Source organism: Phacochoerus africanus, chromosome 3 (genome assembly GCF_016906955.1).
Source record: "Phacochoerus africanus isolate WHEZ1 chromosome 3, ROS_Pafr_v1, whole genome shotgun sequence".
NCBI lineage: Eukaryota > Metazoa > Chordata > Mammalia > Artiodactyla > Suidae > Phacochoerus > Phacochoerus africanus.
The window spans coordinates 177,999,616-178,021,773 of NC_062546.1; the positions used below are offsets into that span (position 1 = coordinate 177,999,616).

A 22,158-nucleotide genomic window follows, 5' to 3' on the forward strand; every position below is an offset into this window, starting at 1 on the left:
TAAATCTAAATCTAATTTTTAGAATAAATAGTGTTAACGTTAAGAACTCTGCTGCTTGATTTAAACAAAGGTAGGAAAATAAACCATTTCTCCAAACGTGTGCCATAAAAAATTTAAGCATCATCTCAATGAATAGTACTTTTTCTATCTACGGATCAGATTTTGTAGAGGGACGTTGATTAATGTAGAATACTCCTACATGTTTTGACAAGTTTCTTGTTTTTTCTCCATCAGCTTTATAAAGATCAGTACACAAAGCACAATTTTTGTACCCTTACGATAATTGAAAGTTACTGATGAGGTGGTTTCACAGAGGCTATTTTCACTTACACCTCATTGGAAAGGGTAGTTCAGTAGACTCTGATCTCTTCAAGGCCATGTCTATGGATTTGATTGATTGCCTTGTGAGTTTTGTACTTCTGCTTTATTCATGGATCTGCAGGTCACTTTTAAGACAGTGGTGCCACAGGTGGTGGCATCCTCTAACAAGTCACTCCTGTTCACAGAAAGAACAGGACTCATCTTTTATAGGTGAAATCTTGTAGAATTTGTAAGCCTACTACGTTCCCAGTGTTGCCCTAGCATCTTTTTAAAAAATTTACTTAGATAAATCCATTAGACTAGAACCTATGAAATATATCATTACATTCTAGATATAAAGAAGTCTAATTTCTATCTCTCAGTTATATATGGATCCATTGAATTAAGGAACATTGGAGGTCAAAGATACTCAGCTCCTTATAGCCCAACTTTCACATTTTCACAGATAAGAAACGTCCTCACATTATCCACATCTCACATATGGCATTTCTAATATCATCCTTTAATGGCTGACCTACAAGGTCAGGTTCTATAATTTTGTATTTAATGAATAATCACTTATCTACAAAATATATGATTTTCTATACCTTAGTCTTTTGTTTGCTTTAACTTTTGTTATACAACATTAAAATGGTAATTTAATGTAATACTCCCTTCCATGCCAAGAGTTTATCACATTAGGATTGAAATTTGAAGTTTCTGAACTTTTAAATATTTATATGAAATAATTTAGTGTAAATAATATGTTAATATACTATTGAAAATTTGGGGCCATTAAATTTGTTGCATTTTTTCATACTTTTGTATTCACCTATGATAGATTATTTTTATAATAATTCTAAAAAAAATCAAGCTTTTAAAATATAGCTAGCTTTCAAATTTCTGTAGATAATGCCAAGAATCAGTAATGAAATAATTAATTTTAAAATCAACTTTGGGAGGTCCTGTCGTGGCTCGGTGGTTAACGAATCCGACTAGGAACCATGAGGTTGCGGGTTCGATCCCTGCCCTTGCTCAGTGGGTTAATGATCCGGCGTTGCTGTGAGCTGTGGTGTAGGTCGCAGATGCGGCTCGGATCCTGCGTTGCAGTGGCTCTGGCGTAGGCTGGCAGCTACAGCTCCGATTGGACCCCTAGTCTGGGAACCTCCATGTGCCGAGGGAGTGGCCCAAGAAATGGCAAAAAAGACAAAATAAAATAAAATAAAAGTAAAATAAAATAAAATAAACTTTGGCATCTTTAAAGTAACATGACGAGCTGTCTTCTTTTTCCTCAATTCCAGGAACTCAAAGTTGTACATTCATTGACTCAATCACTTATTCAACAGGTACTCAGATATTGAGTACCTTTTATGTCCCATGTGGTGTTCTAGGTACTGAGAATATAAAAGTGAACAAAACACACAAATTCCTGAAATTCTGACCTTCATGGAATTCACATTCTAGGAGGAAAGTAAGACAAAAAAAATTCTATTTTTCCCAATTTAATTTTATTGGAGTATAGTTGATATACAATGTTGTATTAGTTTCAGGTTTTTTGAATAAAGATTTTAAGGGAGTGAAGGAGTAAGCCCTCTGGATAAGTGGAGAAGACTATTTCAGGCAGATAAAACCACAAATGCAAAGGCCCTGAGCCAGAAGCAGGCCTGACAAGTTCTAGGAACAGCAAGACATCAGTGTGGTTGATGCCACATAGATCTTTGAGAATAGAAAGTTCACATTTAGTTATCATTTTTAAACATTCCTACATCTGTTCAAATAATAGGACTGAACATTGCCAAATCTAAAATCTATGTGTATTATTTTCATCTCTCTCTCATCCCATATCCTGGCCATCGTTTAGTGCTAATGATTTTATGCGCCCCCAACAGCACTTAAACCTGTACATTTCTCAGTCTAGTCTGCACCGACCAGCGCAGGACACATTATCTCTAGTTGATGTCACTGCAGTAGTTGTCAGCTGGCCTCCCTGCATCTCTTCTTTTCTCTGACATAATCTTGATACTGTAGCCAGTGTTTCTCCATACATTTGTACATTCCATTGCATGATTGGTTATTTAATGTCTTATCTCCTCTCACCTAAGAGATCATAAGCTACATAAAATCACAGATAAGATCCATCTTGTCCTCCGGATCTAGTACATAGTAGGTATTCAGTATATCTACTGAGTGAAAGTTGGATGAATGTAGTATCTCATATGTGTGGAAGGCTGCCTTTTTTCTAGTGACTTGTTGAATGTAAATATCTAAAGCCATTACAAATGATTGCCCAAAGAAACTGCCATGTTTGGACCATAGTGACTTTAGGCTAAAAAAAATTTGGATCAAGAGGTAAGAGTTGAGTACTTATCCAGCTTTTCTACTCAATCATTCCATAACCATAGATACTGACCTGTCTGGTCTTTGGCTTTCTAATTTGCAGAATAGAAGCAACAAAATCATATTTGGTTTTGTTTATAGCACCACTATAAAACAAAAGCACCATTTTTATTTATTTATTTATTTATTTATTCATTTTTTATTTTTATGGCTGCACCTGCGGCATATGGAAGTTCCCAGGCTTGGGTGGAATCGGAGCTGCAGCTGCCAGCCTGTGCCACCGCCACAGCAATGTCAGATTTAAGCCACATCTGTGACCCATACCACAGCCCATGGCAACACCAGATCTTTAACCCACTGAGCATGGCCAGAGATTGGAACCCTCATCCTCATGCATACTTACTGGATCTTTAATCCACTGAGCCACCACGGGAATTCCTGACATTTCATTTAAATAGACTACGTGGTTAAGTTTTCAAATCCATGGTTCTACTTCAAGTGTGATAGTATTTTTGCATTACCTCTCATCAAAAAAACATTTATTTGGGTACTCTAATAGACTCCATAAGTATTTATGCCACAAGGGGCAAGCTGAAGTTGAGTGGAAAGGAATGTTTTTGAAACAGAAGGGGAAGGAACGTAACTGGGGAAGGGACAGCATGGGAGAGAGGAAGGAGGGAATGAAATTGTGAAACATAGAGTGGAATCTTTTTTATATTTTCTTATAAAATTTTAGGCATTATTCCGAGCCTTTTTTGGCCTTTTTCATGCTAACGTGAATAAGTTGCTTTCAATTTTATATTCAAGGGAAAGAATGGAATTAATTCTGGAGGCAACTAATACAAAGCAGGATTTTTTTTCTCGTTATATAAAATTATGATGGTCACCACTGTGTCTATTGACTGCTATTAAATATAGGCCGATTTACCAAATTATAAGTTTTATAAGCAAAAAGAAAACTTGAAGTTCATTTAGATTTTTCCTTATTTGCATATTTATTCTTTCATCATTTGCAAGATTCTGCTGGGGTACTATATGACAATAATATGTGGTCTCTATAATCTAGGCTGAAAAAAGTGCTTGTTTTTTTTGTTTTTTTTTTCTTGTCTTCCCCTAGTGTCTTGCCCGTATTTAATTTTAAGATTTTTCCAAGCCATTTCTTCCTATCTGCTTAGGGCTCCAAATAAGTGCTAAATAAGAAGTATAACGAAATACCCTATTAACTTTAAAATACTGTCCGTCAACCCAGCGTGAAGAAAAACAGTTCACCAAAATATATTACATTATATTAACAAGGCATTCTTTTTTGCTATCAAAGTCATCATTATCTCAAAATGAAAGCTCCTTGAGCTCAGGGACCCTGTCTTTATGCAGTAGAAATTTTATAACTATAATTCAATTATATTTTTTATGGTAATGGAAAGTTTCAAGCTCTGCTTCATAAATATTAATTATTAAAAACTATGGAGAAATTATTACTCTGGGTTTACAGAGTTGAGGCCCATAGAGTCTTTTTTTACTTGCTGTTTACTTACAAACCAAGTAAGGACATGGGAGCAGCCATGAATCTCAGATTGTTTTCAAACAATGCAACAGACTCTTGAAAAGTTACTTTCTTACCAGTTGGTCCAGTATTTCTTTAAATAGCTTAAAAAGTTAAACTAAAGGAAAAAACGTAATGTCAAGAAGTTATGGCATATGAATTTGATAAAGCTCTTATCTGTTAATTTTCATGAATCAAAATCACTATTGGGTTCATAACTTTCCTTCCAGTACCCATGCACAGGCCACTTAAAATACTTGACAGTGGGTCTAATAGCTAAACTTAACGTCTGTTTTACCAGAAAGTTCTTTACAAATTTTTCAACATTATCCATTCACCCCAAGGGTTCTTAGTGTGGTTCTACTTTCTGTGTTTTGTGACACCCTCTGCATAGGAAGATTAGGCCCTCTGCCATTTTCTTTTTCTTTAGAGCTTGTATGTTTTGACATGGACTAATATTTCTATTTAAATAAACATTGTTTGTATTTGATAGCCTTAGTTTTGAAGAAGTTATGGGTCAGTGTAGGTAGGTTTAATTAAAATTCAAAGTGGACTATAATGTTTGCATACCTGTATGCATTTTGACCAGAGCACTGGCTTGTTAACAGATGAATCTTTGGAGAATATCGTCTATTCCAGAGAATTTTCTATCTTCAGGAATGTATGATGTAATCATATTTTGGTTTTAATGTATGATGCCACTGGACTCCATAGATGCTAGATAAATAGTTTTAATTAAAATTAATATTATGGAATAGATAATACTTTTGAGAAAGACAGAAAAGTATTTTTATGATACAAGGATAAAGAAAAGCTTCATAATGGAGTTCCCATTGTGGCACAGCAGAAACAAATCCGACTAGTATCCATGAAGATGCAGGTTCGATCCCTGGCCTCACTCAGCCGGTTAAGGATCCAGCGTTGCCGTGAGCTGTGGTGTAGGTTGCACATGCGGCTCAGATCCTGTGTTGCTGTGACTGTGACCCAGGCAGGCAACTGTAGCTACGATTCCTCCACTATCCTGGGAACCTCCATATGCTGCTAGTGCAGCCCTTAAAAAAAAAAAAAAAAAAAAGGCTTCATAAGCATTTCTGAGAAATGTCACAAACCCAAAGGAAGAGCTTAATCCCCTTTATAGTTGAAGGAAAATCAGTTGGGTGTCACTATCTAGTAGCTTTCAGAAAAAAAATTGTTTTTTTTTTTCAACACAATTCTGGATGGAGAAAGAAAGAAATGATCTTGCAATTGAGGTTCCTACCTAGAGGATGCCTGAAGGGCCTAGCACCAGATTGTGAAGGAGCTGAGAATAGACTTCAAGCTTTTGGACTCCCTGTTACTTTCCACACCTTGCTATCTTGAGCTGACATGTGTATATGTTTGTTAAAAAAAAAACAAACAAGAAAAAAACAGCAGAGAGTGTCAAAAAAAAATCAAATTCCCATTGCTCAATAAATTCAACTTACACTATGATTAATGCCTCTGGTTTATAAACTGTTTTATTGAAATCTTTATATAGGATTGTATTTTCTTCCATTTTACATGTATTATATTTACAACTATTCTCTATTTAGAGAGTCCTAGTTTTACCTACAGGCATATCCTGCACTTTATACTCCAGTCCTTTCTAAGAGCAACCACTTTGCTGGAGAAAAAAAGTTAATTTCTCCAAAGGAGCAATTAAACTTATATGCAGAAAGAGTACAGTGGCAGATCATTTCAGTTGAGCCATCAGAATGAAATTCAGGAGTTCCCGTCGTGGCTCAGTGGTTAACGAATCCGACTAGGAACCATGAGATTTCGGGTTCAGCTCCAATTAGACTCCTAGCCTGGGAATCTCCATATGCCATGGGTGTGGCCCTAAAAGGACAAAAGACAAAAAAAAAAAAAAAGAATGAAATTCAACTAGAGTCCCACTTCAAGAATATCCAGAAAGTAACTATTCTGTTCTTCCCTAGCATAATGTACAAATATAATTAAGACAAAAAAATTCTGATTAATTATTCAATTACATTAACCTATTCTTTATAACTCTTCATGCTTATAAGTCCTTTAAATAAATGAAAAATCAATTATGTATGCAAATAAGTCACCCATGAATGCCCATGAGAGTGAAATCCTTTTTTGCCAGCCCCCACTGGAGGAACTGATTTGGCTGAGCCTTGAAGGATGATCTGTTATGGACTCAACTTGGAATAAGGATGTTCTGGCAAGAGATAATAACATTAAAAAAAAGCATGGGGATGGACTTGAAAATGTATACAAGGCCCTTCAAGTATGGACTATAATACAGTCTGGACAAAATAAAAAGTATTAAGTGAGAACTCAAAAATCAGAATTGCTGAGGACCCTGCATACCTGGCTAAAAGTTTTGCTGCATTTAATAGGAAATAGAGAGTTTGGTAGAATTTTGGCAGATCATTAGAAAAATGATCCAGTTGGTTGATATAACACATTTCACTTCCACTGTGAAGTATGCAGAAGGAAAGATTGTCACATTCTTTGCATTAATAGTGCAAATAACATTTTCAATTGAGAGAAATTAACAAAGATTAAAATGAAGTTTAGAGTTAATGTTGAAAAATTATTTTTCAAATATTTCATATCATGAAGAAAAAAATTAGTTCATTTGTAAAATAGAAGTTTATTATTTTTTTTTTCCCTAGGCAGTCTCTAAGATGTTAAAATTACTGTCCTTTGACACAGGCTTTAGGAAAACATAGGTCCAATGAAAAATTTCTTCAAAGGAAGTCATTTTTATTTCAATCTATCCATCAAGAACAGAGAATTAAAACTCAACTCTCTGATTAAAAAAAAAAACTAATCTGGAATAAAGCTTTATTCTTCACAGCAGCCATCTATTTTTCTAGTTTATGCAATGGTTTCTGCAGACGGATGCTTGTTGTGGAATTAACTCTCTAAGGTGTAATCTGTTAATGATCTAGTGATGCTTGTCATGAAGTATTTTGTAATTTTGCTAAGGCATAAATGTGAGTCATATGGCTCAGGTACAAGTTGTCAAGTTAGAGCATAAGTCACACCAAACATCAAACATGTATTGTTCAAAGCGGTTTTGCTTCTTTCAACTCAACCATTAAGCAAAATAGTGAACGTCATACTTTGCCTCATTTTAGACAAAAGCAATGTACTCTAAAGTTTTTGCAATTATGGAAATACATAAAGGGCATGCCATTAATGCATGTCAAATAGAGCAAACGTGGGTTGATAAAGTCTACCATCAAAAAAGGCCAGCTAGTTTTTTCACTAGAAAATCTATGATTCTCTAGAAAATCTGGGGGAAATCAACAGAAGTTGGCCTTTAATTTTTAGGATTTAGGATTAAAATCATCTCTGAATAATGCCGACAATGTGCGTGACCTCTTTGTGTTTGAAACATTTGTTCTGGAAGCCAGAAAAATTATTAAACTGTTGATTAAACGTTAGAGTCAAACAAATTTATGCAACTGAATTTGGAATTTCCATTTTTGCAGCAAGTGAGTCAGATTGAACATTTGGCATTTGATCACTCGGTAATGAGTCACTTAATTGGTAACAGTGATGGTCTCTAAATTAAAATTGGTAAATGAAATATGAGAACCTGTGTATCCCCAAGGATTAGGGAAAAAATGGCTTAGGTGATTTCTGTTTCATTGCCAAAATAATGAGATCCTTATGGAGCATAATCTAAATTATTATTATTAGAAATAACAAATCAAAATTGTTTGCTTTCTAAAAATAACTTACCTGTGAAATTTGAAATACAGTGGCCCTGACTTAGTTACCTACATCTACAGTTTATCTGAAACTCTTGCAGTGCAGCTGCACTTTTCATTGGATATAGACTCTGTGATGTCTCTCCTTTTTAAAAAATTGGAATTTTTTATTATGCCCTAAAGAGTGGCCCAATCATCACATCTTCTGAATTCAGATTTTGACAAGAGGCCCTTCCCTGGGGCTGCGATGAGAGCTGTCCCTGATACTTCTCTGTAAGGAACAAGCTATCTTGTCAGTGTTAGCCAGCCACTGCAATTTAAGCTTTGTCTAGTTAAAAATAGTCAAAATCCAGTGTCCTCTTGAATTTTTTACTCTTTTTTGCAAATACCAAAAGATGTGATACCATCCTTGAAAACAGCTGTATATCTAGGGTAAATTTATTTAGCTTTAAAAAAATAATAAGAGGATAAACTTTCCCCTAAAGTACAAAAACATTATTTCTCTTTGGTTTTTTTGGGGGGGAGGGGGAGGGGGATAGTTATAGCCAAAGTGAAATAAAACAAATCAAAAAACAAAGCAAAAAAACCCTTTCCTTCTGTTCTTACATTGCTTGCCTGCCCTCCAAAACACACAAATTTCAAAAGACACCTGAAGGAAGCCACAAGAGTTATTGCTTTGCACTTTACATTTTACCAGAGTGATATCTTTCCAGATCTGGATTCACTATTGCCTGGATTTGCTGTTGTCTTCAAGATGAATACTGGACTGCTTGGAAATAGAGATAAAACCCAACTTCAAATCCGTTGGGCCCAACCAAGGCCTATGCATGACCTAGTACAAGTCAGCTAATAGTTTTTGGTTTTCTCCCCTCTAAAAATGGAAAGAGTGCTTCCACACCAAATCCAAGGATAATGGCTACTTTTAAGCAGTTGTCGGAGAGAGGCCTTTCAAAAGGCTGCTGAGAAGGAGTTCCCATCGTGGCTCAATGGTTAACAAACCCGACTGGCATCCATGAGGACATGGGTTCAATCCCTGGCCTCGCTTAGTGAGTTAAGGATCTGGCGTTGCTGTGAGCTGTGGTGAAGGTCACAGATACGGCTGTGGCTCTGGCATAGGCTGGTGGCTACAGCTCCAATTGGACCCTTGTCTGGGAACTTCCATATGCCATGGGTGCAGCCCTAAAAAAAAAAAAAAAAAAAAAAAAGCTGCTGAGCCAAACCTGCAAGGGAAGCCTAAAGCCCTTTCAGCAGAGCCTCCTTGTTGACCCTCTTGGGAAACCAGGGCTTCTTCCCAGGGATGAATGAGAACCCTCACCTGTAGCATTCAGCCAGGTCAGTGTAAACCTCACCTGTTCTATGTGGACCAATAAATAGGCAAGTCAGATTTTCCAGGCGATTTGTAGTTGTGATGGTAACACTGTGGGGGCAAGGGGCAGTGATGGGCACTAGCACATCCCAGGGGATCCTGGGCTGAAGTACACTGTTGGACCTTTCATAAAGTGGACCTGAGTCCTAATGTTGCTCACAATAGCAAAAGCCTCCTCTTCACTGATAATCCAAGTTTTTTTTTTTTCTTCCTTTAATTGTTTCCAGGTTACACCTGCCTACAGCTGGGATAGCTAAGGCTCTCAAGCCTCTGGCCTTAGGAATGCAGGGGGAAAGGGGTTCATATTCATACAATAAATCTGCTTTTCAGTTTCAGTGTTGGATTTTCCTCTTCAATGATTATGTGGGCAGAAGGGCATTTGGAGCCTCTTTGGTCTACCCATTCTGGTTCCCTGTACCCAGCATATTGAAAGAAAAATGCACAGTGAAGTTACTTCCAATTCCTTTTAGGTTAGGATTTTAAACAAGAAGATCGATTTTAGCAAGGTTCAGTCCAGATGTGGTTCCAAGGATAACATCAAACATTCTGCTGGGGGCGGAAATGTAAGTAGAAGCTGCTGTTAGAAGCTGTCCTGATTGTGTGGAGCCATCTGCACAGCCAGCACTTTGTCTCCTTTCCTGCCTCCCTCCCGACACCTCCCAACACACTACCCCCTTCTTGTTGCTGCTCCACATGTCCACCTGGTTTGGGAACTTATCAACCTTGCATTTTCGATGATGGGCTTCCCATCCTTCCCTGTAAGATCGGTGAATTTCTTGCTTTTTGAATGGGGTACACCATGGCTTTCAGGGAGATGGAAAACCCACTTCACTCGCCAATTTTGTTTGCCGGCCTTTGGCTTCTTATGGTATTAAGGTATTTTCTTATGCTGTCTCTACTCCTCCTCCGTCAAAGTCAACCTGGCGCACAATTTTCTAGCTCCATTTAAATCACTCTTGAGGCAAAGACTGATGTACTTGAAAGTACCCAAAGTATATAATGTCGTCTTTTGTGCTTCATTATTCATGAGAGTTAGGTATCATTTGGAATCATACAAAACTGGTGAAGCATGACTCTTCTGTAATTCAAAGTGAAAGGATTCAGGTCCCCGTCTACACTTTGTCTTGATGGGATTTTTTTCCTGTCTCTTAAACTGAGTGGAAATAATATCCCATGAGAGGAAAGGAAAAATGAGTCCATGCTTCTCAAATGAAGTTGAGGAAGAGTTGAAACAGGCAAATTCAGGCTAAAGTAAGCATGGTTCTTTGTAACATTAGAATAATAAAAAAGGTGAACAGACTGACTCTCAGTACTACAGATCCTTTCACCTAAATGTCAGATTCTGGCCATCTATGACACAAGTAATTTATAGAGTACCAAATCCAGAATTCTCACCTGTCTACTATCTTGGCTCCTTGTTACTCCACTGGACAGAGATGGAGTCAAGCAGTGAGAGACAGGCAAGTGCCCTCCAGCAGGAGCTGACACTTGATGTTCAAATTAGCTCCACTGAGCATGAAAATGTCCCATGTGGGAAGGCCACAGCAAGGTGTGTCAGGCTCCGTCTAGGGTAAGGGCAAAGCCTCATACTCAGTATTTACCCTCCTCCCTGTTGCCCTGACTATAAGTGCACACTGTGTGGTACTCTCACAAGAGCAATCTCAGTCCTGGTAAATAATTTCAGAATATCAGAGGATGGACCCAGCTATCCTCTAGCAGAGATGCTGCTATAATCAAAACATGTAGGCGGAAAAGGATAAATTGAAATAACTAATGATCTTAAAGTAGTTAGGGGGCTTCCTAGAATTTAAACTTTCCCCTAGAGAAGAGTCACTTGTTCAAATATGAAGATTCCCTGGCCCTGTTTCCAGGGTTCGATTCAATAATTTCCATGCACAATTCTTTTCATTTTTGGCTGCACCTGTGGCATGCAAAAGTTCTTGGGGCAGTGACTGACCCCATGCCACAGCAGCAACCGAAGCTGCTGTGGATCCTTAGCCCCTGCACCATAAGAGAAGTCCTCCCACGCACTTTTGATGCAAATGGACCAGGAACTACACCTGGAAAGCACTGTTTCAGATATTGGGAGATGAAATAATTTCAATAAAACCCAAGGAAAAAATGTTGCTATCGCTTTATAATTTGGTGTGTGAGAAAAATTCCACTCACCCAAGACATGGACAATAGTATTTTAGAAAAGCATGTTTAGAGATTTCTTCCTCTTGTATCTTAAAGCAGTATTGGGCTTCTTGTATCTATCAAGAGTGTGGTCACTTTTTTTATATAAAAATCACTTTTTAAAGAATAATTTCTCTCTTCACTTGGCTCTTTGCTTATGGAAAGGTTTGACATGGTGTGCTTTGTTCTCTTGAGTGGAAGCTTGCCTTATTAATCCAAGTGATTCTATCCCCTTGTGGCATGATCTGTTTTCTACTAATAAAATCTTCTATTCTAGGATTTTTCTTTCCCTTGGGTTTTGCTTTCCAACCAAACATATGGGAGGACATATGGAAGATTGTGTTTTCCCATGTGTGTATATGCCATTGTATGTTGTGAGTTGTAGATTTTGTGTATGAGCTTGGGGGCTCATTTATGTATAAACTATTTTAAGCGTATTTTATGCGGTTCATGCAGGTACAGATCGTTACCAAGAAGATAGACCTAAGCCACGTGACATCCAAATGCGGCTCTCTGAAGAACATCCGCCACAGGCCAGGTAAATCAGTACTTTTTAATAGTCTGAGAGATAATAAATTGGATTTAGGAAATGGACAAGGAAACTTTGTTGCTGTGAAATATCTAATCAGAAGGACTTTTCCAAGTCCTGATATTTCATGATTTTATTAATACAAAGTTAAACTCAGGACATCTTCATTTGGACAGGTAGACCCAGTTGCCACAAACAGGACATGTATCATAGGACATGTGAAACATTAAGGTACATAAGATGCATTTATTGCTAAGCACTCAGCATATTTATTGGAGCTCTTTTCAAATATATAGTCTACAAAATACCTTGGACCATATATTCATGCATAATGCACACACTGAAAACAGCAGTCCAAAGATTTTTCAAAAAGCTGTTTTTCTACATTATGTGAAAAAAAAAGGATTGTGCTTAAGCAAAGCTGAAGAAATTAATTTTTCTACTGAATTTCTCAGCTCTCCAGTAGGTCAGTAAGCCTTGTGAAACCTTAGTAGAATGCAATGTTTCTCCAACTTATTTGACCATTGACTTCTTCTTAGAGTATCTCATAGGCTCAGTGTTCTAAAGTAGGATTTATATTCATACATACTGGGGGTTTTCCATCTTTAATGTGTGAGTCTAATATTATTATGAGTCACATTATGAGTTATTGTTTTCCGAATATCACCTTTTGCTAAATTTCACCTCTGTGCATAAGTAAATAATGGACAACTGTCAAATTTGTAACTTTCTTGAGAATATTTTGGAACAATTTAGATATATCACTGAATTGTAGAAGGACAAGAGGAAGCAATTGGTTTTAACCATCTATGCTTGGCATCTTAATTAAACCAAGTGATAGGTTATTTCCATGAATTATTGTTTTAAATGTTTTCAGAAACAAGATTTAAGAACCATTGAATCCAATAAGATTTCTGACCCAGAGATTATTAAGAAGAATTTAATGGCTAAAAACCAAAGATAGGACACATTTCAAAATGGATAAATGCATTGGAAACATATCAAGAAATCAAGCTTCATGTTGGCAGATGGTGTTCATATAAAGCAAATCAGGAAGTTAGAAACTATGTATAAGGAATCTCCATTACTAGTTTTAGAACTGCTGCCCTGGAATTAGCTCTCTGTCATTCATGAGACATCAAGAACATGTTCCCATGTGGATATCTTCACAGCTCCCCATCTAGAACTTAAGTCCACAAACACTTAGTTGAATTGTACTACGTCAGTGGTATAATGGATGTATTTGGCTACACAGCCTACTTCCTTCCAGAATACAAAAGAAAATATTGGACTCTTAAATTCCAGACAGTAAGGATACATTTAGTTACATTCACCTGGGGTCTTAATGCACAGAAGAGTCTTATATGTATAAGGAAATATTCTGTGAAAGATTTACTGGTCACAAAAGGACATTGTCATGGACTCCCATGTATTTCTAAATCTAGCTCTTACTTCATAACAGATGAATCAGATAACTGAATTCATCAAGAAGTGTTAGCACAATGAGCTTTGACTAGCGAGCTTTTCACAAAGTGACTTTGGGAGGTGGAATGTCTAAGGAGAAAATAAAAGAAAAAATTCAACACCTGAAGGCATAAATTGAAATATCTAGTCTTACTGATTTCACTTCAGGACATATGAAGCTTAAGAAATATTATGGTTTCCACAGTTACTGCTCCTGATGAGACCAGAAGTTTTCAGACCCAAAGGCATAGATCTCTGAATTAAAATGGACTTCTCTAATAGTTACATAAAGATTCCTATAACTTCAACAAAAATAGACTTCTCGGGCTTCCTTTTCTGAATAAATTTCAGATCAATATTACATTGTTTTTTTATAACAGGTTGACATTGTTACAATATAGAATCATAAAGGAAAACTTGAAAATATAATTTATATCAGAGGCTACCAAAAAATACAAAAGTAAGATCCCAAGAAAGTTCATCTCATCTAGTTGAAAGCTCAAGATGCCCCAGCCTGTAGCCAATATAATTATCTTTTACAAATCACACTGATCCTGTCACAACCAACAAGCAAGACCCATGAGGTCAAGTGAAATGTCGGGAGAATAATCACACATCATTTAAGGGAAGGACTTAAATAACACGATATATATCCCAAGCTTGCAGAAGAAGAATGAGTGAATCTTCAAAATGTAATCCAGTATCACCATATAATTTCAAGGGGCCCTTGGCCAGGTAATTGGGTGTTAATATAAATGTCTATGTAACACATGAGAAAAACACAAGTCCTAAGATGCCGTGAAGCTTTAAGAGACCTTTCTCTTTCATCTACAGCGATAAATAAGCATCAAGAATCCAAAACAGAAAAATCTTTTCCATGTTTCCATGGCATCTCTCAGGTATTTTTTCCCAAGTCACAATCTCAAGAGAGATGCAGAGATAGTAAAGGATCCTGTGGCTGATCACAGGTCTTCCCCAAAAAATGCATGCAGCCAAAACCAAGCTGCTAATGAAAATAAAAGCCAATCTCTTAGGTGGAGACAGGTAAAGGTATCTAATCCAGCTTCTTCCAGGTCAGAGACATTAGCAAACAGGTCAAGAACAGGCTAAAGGACAACAAATACTGACTCAATGTAGAGCTCCTTGTATTCACAAGTCTGAGAAGGATGGACAGAAATGGGGAGTGCCACTGAAGTGCTCAAGGCTCTCTCATCTATCAGCAGATTCTAAAGTTTCAGACTAATTAGCATTTGAGGAAATGGCATGGTCAAAACTCTGTCTCAGTATTATCAGATCAGGGAGTTACCATCGTGGCTCAGCAGAAATGAATCTGACTAGCATCCATGAGGATGCGGGTTCATCCCTGGCCTCACTCAGTGGGTTAAGGATCTGGTGTTGCTGTGGCTATAGTATAGGCTGGCAGCTACAGCTCCGATTTGACCCCTAGCCTGGGAACTTCCATATGCTGCCAGCACAGGCCTAAAAAGACAAAAAAATTAAAAAATGAAAATTAAAAAATATATATATATATTATCAGATCCAAGTCAGTGTCCAGACCCTGTGGCATCTGGACTCAAGAATGGGATCTCCTACAATTCTCTTCCTATCGCTCCCTCTGCTAATGAAAATGGAAGCTTTTAAGCAACTTGGGTCCTAATTCTAGTTTCCTCAGTCAAGCTATCAGTGCTTTACAAATGCTAATATTACCTGTAGTGCACCGAGGTAGCCTAACAGTTTTTTCTTTTTTTTTCTTTTTTTTTAATAGCCTATTTTATTTTATTTTTTAAATTTTTTTAGTTACTCAAATGAATTTATCACATCTGTAGTTATATAATGATCATAACAATCCAATTTTACAGAATTTCCATCCCATAACCCAAGCAACCAAACTGTCTCCTCTGTCCATCCCATAACCCGACCCCCCAAACTGTCTCCTCTGGAGACCATAAGTTTTTCAACGTCTGTGAGTCAGCATCTGTTCTGCAAAGAAGTTCCGTCTGTCCTTTTTTCAAATTCCACATGTCAGTGAAAGCATTTGATGTTGGTGTCTCATTGTATGGCTGACTTAACTTAGTATGATAATTTCTAGGGCCATCTATGTTGCTAAAAATGCTGGTATTTTGTTCCTTTTAATGGCTGAGTAATATTCCATTGTGTATATGTACCACATCTTCTGGATCCACTCCTCTGTCGATGGACATCTAGGTTGTTTCCATGTCTTGGCTATTGAAAAGAGTGCTGCAATGAACATCAGAGTACATGTGTCTTTGCAAGTTGTGGTTTTCTCTGGATAGATGCCCAGGAGTGGGATTGCTGGATCAAATGGTAGTTCTATGTTTAGTTTTCTAAGGAATCTCCATACTGCTTTCCACAGTGGTTGCACCAATTTACAATCCCACCAACAGTGTACTAGGGTTCCTTTTTGTCCACACCCTCTCCAGCACTTATCATTTGTAGACTTTTAGATGATGGCCATTCTGCCTGGTGTAAGGTATAAAAGACTAAATGTTCCAAGTTTTAGAATGGATGCATGAGACTTTCATTGTGTTATTTTTAGAGTTTTTATTACACAGATTAGAAAAATTCCTGATATCTTGGGTTAGACATGAGTAGGGAAGAAGGTATTAATATGTAAAGCAGCCCATATAATGGTACAAAAAAGATGTCACTATCTTAGATGGTATGGAATAGATATTCTAAAAGATTCCTTTCTCATCTATGGTCAGAAGGATAGTAAACTAAGTCTGGGGTTTGCCGTGGTTTATCTACTATAGTTATTTTGGGGCAACAGTCACCACATATATAAGATGTAATTTTAGCAAAGCATTTAAAAGCTTTTCTCCTTTCATGTGTAGGTGGTGGGCGAGTGAAAATTGAGAGTGTGAAACTGGATTTCAAAGAAAAGGCCCAAGCTAAAGTCGGTTCGCTTGACAACGCTCACCACGTCCCTGGAGGTGGTAACGTCAAGGTAAGAAAACACCATCGCGAGCCATGGGCCGATCTTGCCTTTTTAAAAAATCCTTCTGAAATACTCTTCATCACAGTGGGTCCCAGATTGAATACCTGGACATCTAGGAAGTAGGGATGGCAGAGCTGATTAGAAGTGATGGGAACATCAGCTCTGGGATGTAGGGAAAGAGCTAGTGGACCGTTAAGATGCCTGAGTTAACGAGGACCGATGCTTGTCTTGAACAGATCGACAGCCAGAAGTTGAACTTCAGAGAGCATGCGAAGGCCCGTGTGGACCATGGGGCTGAGATCATTACACAGTCCCCGGGCAGGTCCAGCGTGGCCTCGCCACGACGACTCAGCAACGTCTCCTCTTCCGGAAGCATCAACCTGCTTGAGTCCCCCCAGCTCGCCACTTTGGCTGAGGATGTCACTGCCGCGCTCGCTAAGCAGGGCTTGTGAATATCTCCCATTTAGCCTTGAAGTAATACTATTTAGGCATGAGCTCTTGGCAGGAGTGGGCTCTGAGCAGGTGTTATATTCATTCTTTACAAACCATAAAAAAAAAATCTCATTCCCAAACTGTAGTAATTGTTACAATTTTATAAAGAAAAAAGAATAGTATATGCAGAAATTGACTTGATTTCCATTTGCAACAGGAAGACACTGGCTTTACATGAGTACAATTGGACAATTATTTTTGCTCTGCTCTGTTTTGCATGGAGTATTATGATTTTGAAAATTGCATTTCTACCTTTCATGTGCCTGAAGGCTATCCACTACATTCTGAAAGGCCTTGTTAAAATCCAAGCTGCTCATTTCACTATTCTGTTGCTGGGTGAAAAGATAAAAAGCTGCCCATTGTAACTTATTACATGTTAAATTAAATCAAGGAGTCTGATTGCAGGAAGGGAAGAGCATGTAAGAAATGTTTTTTTAAAGCGTTATTTTGTATAAATGGGAAGAAAGATTCAGTTAAGTTATTAACATTTGGGACCTGGATAATTATATCAGAGTATAAGTCAATCCAATAAATTATTTAACTAATTAAAAAATAGTTGCAAAGCATTTGAGCTGTGGTTGAGGAAGTGGTGTAAAGTGCATCTCTTAGGAATGAAGCACTTTCATTAGGATGGAATCGTGTCTGATTAGAATGTCAGTTGATCCACTAGATTTGTGTCCACACTACCAGTTTCACGCCCCCTTTCCATCTGTTTGATACAGTATTATAGATATAAATATATATATATTTCTCTGTGGCCATTTGTGATACTTCCTCATATACTTGAATATAATACTTCCTTATTCACAGTATCTGTGTCTCCTGCACCCTTTGGTGTTGCAATTTTAGGTATGTGAAAGTAGATGTTAGCAGGGTTCCTTCCCTATTAAAAAAAAAGTTAAAAAAGACAAAAAGTTTTAGCATGAAGTTGCTTTCCTTAACAACTCAAAGCTGTAACCCTGTTTTAGTGCCAGATACAAGTCTCTCCCGTGATGCTAGAAAAAATTATTTTTCTTTGCTTTCACCAACATGGAGTTTGTGGGGGTAGATCCAGTTATACATAAAAGGATTTACAGATTATTGGTTCAGGATTATGAATTTATCTTAATTTGAATCACAGAATAGTTTGGGTTTTATTCCTGTAACCATTCATGAACCAGACTTCTTAGGATTTCTTTTTTCTCTTTTTTTTTTCCATTTGCTAAAGTTGAAACTAGCAGTGAGAATTTGGGACACGTTATCCCATTCTTCCAAATAGTACCTGTTTATTAAATTATCTGATAGAAAATGTTTGGCTTCCTTACCCCAAGATAAGATCCCTTGATCAGAAGAGGAAAATCTGGTATTTTGAGAAGCTATAGCTATAAAACATTGGAGATACAGATATCTAAATCAGTTTTTTTCAGGACCCCAATATTTCACTCTCTAAAGCTACGCTGTGTTAGTTACTATTATTGATCAGTAGGTAATACTGTTCTGACTTTATATACAGTCTAGAAATCACAAATCAATTAATTCTTCCCACGAATCATTCGTCTTAGATTTATGAATAAGCAATGAAGTCGTCAATAGCCTGAATAAGGCAATGAGTTACCAGGCTGGATGGATGCTTTTTAGTATCTTCTCTGTTCTTTTTCTTGCTCAGGGCTGGTAGGCTGGATCTAAACAGTTAAAAGCAAATGGTCCAGTAGGCATTTGATCCCTTTGAGTGAAGTCAGTTCTCAAATATAAAGGAGGAAATGATGAACATGGACTGAGGCAACAAGCTAGTATAGTAGCATCTAAGAAAGAAGCCAAGCGATGCAAAGAGAGACGTGGGTGCCATTTTGGATTCCAGTGGATACTGCAACCAATGTGTGACGTCCATGAAAGAAACTAGGAGCAAAAAAGCAACATTCGTTCTCTCAACGAAGAAGTTTTACTTAGGCAAGCATTTCTGAAACTATTTCTAGATCAGTTGTTTTATAGGACTTTCAAAACCTTAGAAATAACTTATAAGGACTATGGATATGTCTGTTTTCTGCCTAATAATTGCTGTGAGATTTGATTTGATCAATCTGGGCATTTTATTCATCAGCTTCCCCTGAAATGCACCAGAAAATAGGAGAAGAAAGAATAGCTGTGTGGCGACTTAGGGTATTTTCTTATGTGCTTGATAGTGTTAGGTAGTGATTAAAACTCTAGAAAGAAGTTAACAGCTGGTTAGAAAGTTTTAACCTGTGAAACAAGCATTTTTTTTTAATCTAGTTTAAAATTTTTATAAATGCTAAGAATAAGAAAATGCGGCCTACATATTAAAATTGTTTCTTACAAATACATGTCTAAAATAAAAATTATATAAAGCACCAAGTTATTAGATTTGGCATCAAAACAAATGTTTTCTTCAATTCACAACAAACTATAAGAAATAAATGCCCTTGCTTGGTATGGAAATGCAATTCTTTAAGGAAAGTTAGCAAAATGAAACCATACTTTGTACCAGTAAAAGAGAGAAACACAGGCTAAATGTCTTCTTCTGGGGCTAAGGGGTAGAACCCATCTTGCTTTTACTCTCAAGACTAACTACACAAATTAAGCTTCTTGAACACCACTTTTGTGGGGGCATCCATACGCTGATCTAGAAATTAAAGCTTCATAGTTCCAATTCTAGATCTCTTAATGCCAGTTTCTCTCTGGCTTTAGCCTTTGAGAACCTGTTTAAGGATACATAAGCAATCCAGAGCTGTGAAGAGTTCAAAGGCCAACTCACTCTCTCTGGGTCACCTGCAACCAATAATTGGGTACCTTACAATGATGCAGGACAGATCCGAGTCCATGATGAGTTTTCAAAGGCCGTGTTCATTTAGGAACCAACTCTCTCTGGATTCTCCTGCTGAGTTCCAGCAGGGTGATGGGCCGAAATCCTACCCACACGAAAGACACCTGTGTAACACCAACTAGGTATAGCTGAAGAAGGCTGAAGGGAGAACTTGGTTAAATGGAAGAATGTACTGATGGTAGCTGGCGTTCTCCACACACTCATAAAGTTATACAGCAGGAAATGGGATCATCAGCCAAAATACAACATCATGTCAATATTATTAAAGAAATAATCTCTGTGGTTGATTCTGCCATAGCTGCAATCACAGTATTTTCTCCTATTTTTCACACTACACAAAGGAGGAAGAAAAACTATTCATGGTCTAAGTAGCCAGAAAAGATAGATTCATGGCTTGGAAAGGCAAATTCTAGGCATTCCTTCAAAGACTGATGCATTAAAATCAGCATTGATTTTTTTTTTTTTTTTACACCTAGGATTTTTTAGCCTGGAAGGTAGGTTGAAGCCAAGTCCCTCTGCAGGAAAAACCTTATTTTTAAACTCAGAAAATGGCAATCATGAAAATCTACTTCAACTTTAGCAAAAAGAAAAAAAATCAACAAAAAATATACTCTGTATGCTGGGATTCCAAGGTTCCAACATGCCGCTACAAATCTGTGGGGGGGTTCTTTCTTCTGATACTTCTAGAGCCTGTTACCATAGAAAGGCATTTCTTCAATGGCTGGTTGTAGTTAGTTCATGTTTTTCAATCAAAATTTGCAAATGTATTTGTTGCTGTATAGTGATTGTTTTGCAAAATAAAATTGCTTGTCACCTAACTCATAGTTTCAGATTGTTTCTTCCTCTCTGAAAAAAAAAAAAAAAAACATATACTATGATAAATCTAACAAAATAATATACATTGCTTGATCCAACCAAAAAAATTTTGAAGAGAAGGCTACAAGTAGCTGCTGAATGCCCGCTATATGTCAGCGTACTGTGTATTAAGCCCCATCACTTCTCTATTAAAAAGATGCTGGAGTTCCTGTGGTGGCGCAGTGGTTAACGAATCCCACTAGGAACCATGAGGTTGCGGGTTCGACCCCTGCCCTTGCTCAGTGGGTTAAAAATCCGGCGTTGCCGTGAGCTGTGGTGTAGGTCGCAGACGCGGCTCAGATCCCGCGTTGCTGTGGCTCTGGCGTAGGCTGGTGGCTACGGCTCCAATTAGACTCTTAGCCTGGGAACCTCCATATGCCGCGAGAGCGGCCCAAGAAATGGCAAAAAGACAAAAAAAAATTTTTTTTAAATAAATAAATAAAAAGATGCTATCTGTTGCAAGTGATAGAAACTCAAATTGGCCTGAGCACAAAGGCAAATTTATTAGCTCAAGTAACCAACTAGGCAGGAGTATCCACCTCAGGCATGGTTGTATCCAGACACTCAAAACAAGTCATTAAAAACATTTTTTTCAGAGTTCTGTAGTGGCTCACTGGTAATGAACCCAACTGTTATCCATGAGGATGTGGTTCGATCCCTGGCCTCTCTTAGTGGGTTAAGGATCCCTCATTGCTGACGGCACTGGGATCTGGCATTGCTGTGGCTGTGACTTTGGACAGCAGCTACAGCTATGTTTCGACCCCTAGCCTAGGAACTTTGACGTGTCTCAGGTGCAGCCCTAAAAAGACAAAATATATATAAATATATACATATATATTTACGTATACTTATATATATGTATTTTTTTTTAAACTCTGGATCCAGGCTCCCCAGAGATGTCTCAAAAATTTTTCTTTTTCCACATTTGAGTTCTTCTTCCTCTATGCTGGCTTCACTCTCAGTCAGACACCCCTTCTCACAATGATCATTAGCAGCTCCAGATTTCACCACCTCCCCAAAAAAGCCTCTTTCCCAAGAGCACTAGCCAGAACCCAGGGTCTGAAAATCCCTGAACTCCTTGGGTCCTCTGCTCACTCAGGCTGATTGGCTGGGGCTGGGTCAAAGACCTAACTCTATCCAGGTGGTTGGTGAGGTGGAGGGTTAAGCGGCCTTGTCTGAACTACATAAACTTCTCCTGGAGATAAAATGTTTTCTCAAAAGTCAAGTTACTGCTGCCGGAAGAGAGAGCACTTGATGCTGTGCAGGCCCTGAAAACAGACCTCCTCTCTATCCAAACTCTCCATCTTTATTCATCCTTCAGCTCCTTGCTGCTCAGGCTATTCCCAGGCTTCACCTGGGAGCTTGCTGGAAAAGCAAATCCTCAGGCCCCACCCCAGGCCAATTTACAGCATCCCCCTAGGTGATTCCTCCCCACCTTAAAGTTTGCAAAGCACTCAGCTCCTTCAGTCCTTACTGAAGCACTGAAGAAGAAGGAGCTCCTCGCCAGCCCTCTCTCAGGTAAAATTACCCCTAAGACTTCTTGAGACAACATCACCAACTCTGATGTCAAAGAGTTTAATTAGCAAGCGGTAGAAACATTGAGGTGC

The 22,158-nt window shown here is 37.8% G+C and overlaps 1 protein-coding gene across 8 annotated transcripts in view; it reads left to right on the forward strand.

Annotated features, from left to right (window-relative positions):
• Positions 1 to 20,514, forward strand: part of MAP2 (microtubule associated protein 2) — a 300,866-nt gene extending 280,352 nt beyond the window's left edge. For 4 of the 8 annotated variants that reach the window (XM_047773380.1, XM_047773379.1, XM_047773383.1 and 1 more), the window contains 4 exons: positions 9,727 to 9,819; positions 11,891 to 11,972; positions 16,283 to 16,395; positions 16,623 to 20,514. In XM_047773380.1, coding sequence (XP_047629336.1) covers positions 9,727 to 9,819; positions 11,891 to 11,972; positions 16,283 to 16,395; positions 16,623 to 16,838 — 504 coding nt within the window. In that variant the 3' untranslated portion in view covers positions 16,839 to 20,514. The remainder of the gene's footprint in view (positions 1 to 9,726; positions 9,820 to 11,890; positions 11,973 to 16,282; positions 16,396 to 16,622) is intronic. The other 4 variants (XM_047773386.1, XM_047773382.1, XM_047773384.1 and 1 more) reach the window with 1 other exon arrangement.
• The last annotated feature ends 1,644 nt before the right edge of the window (positions 20,515 to 22,158 follow it).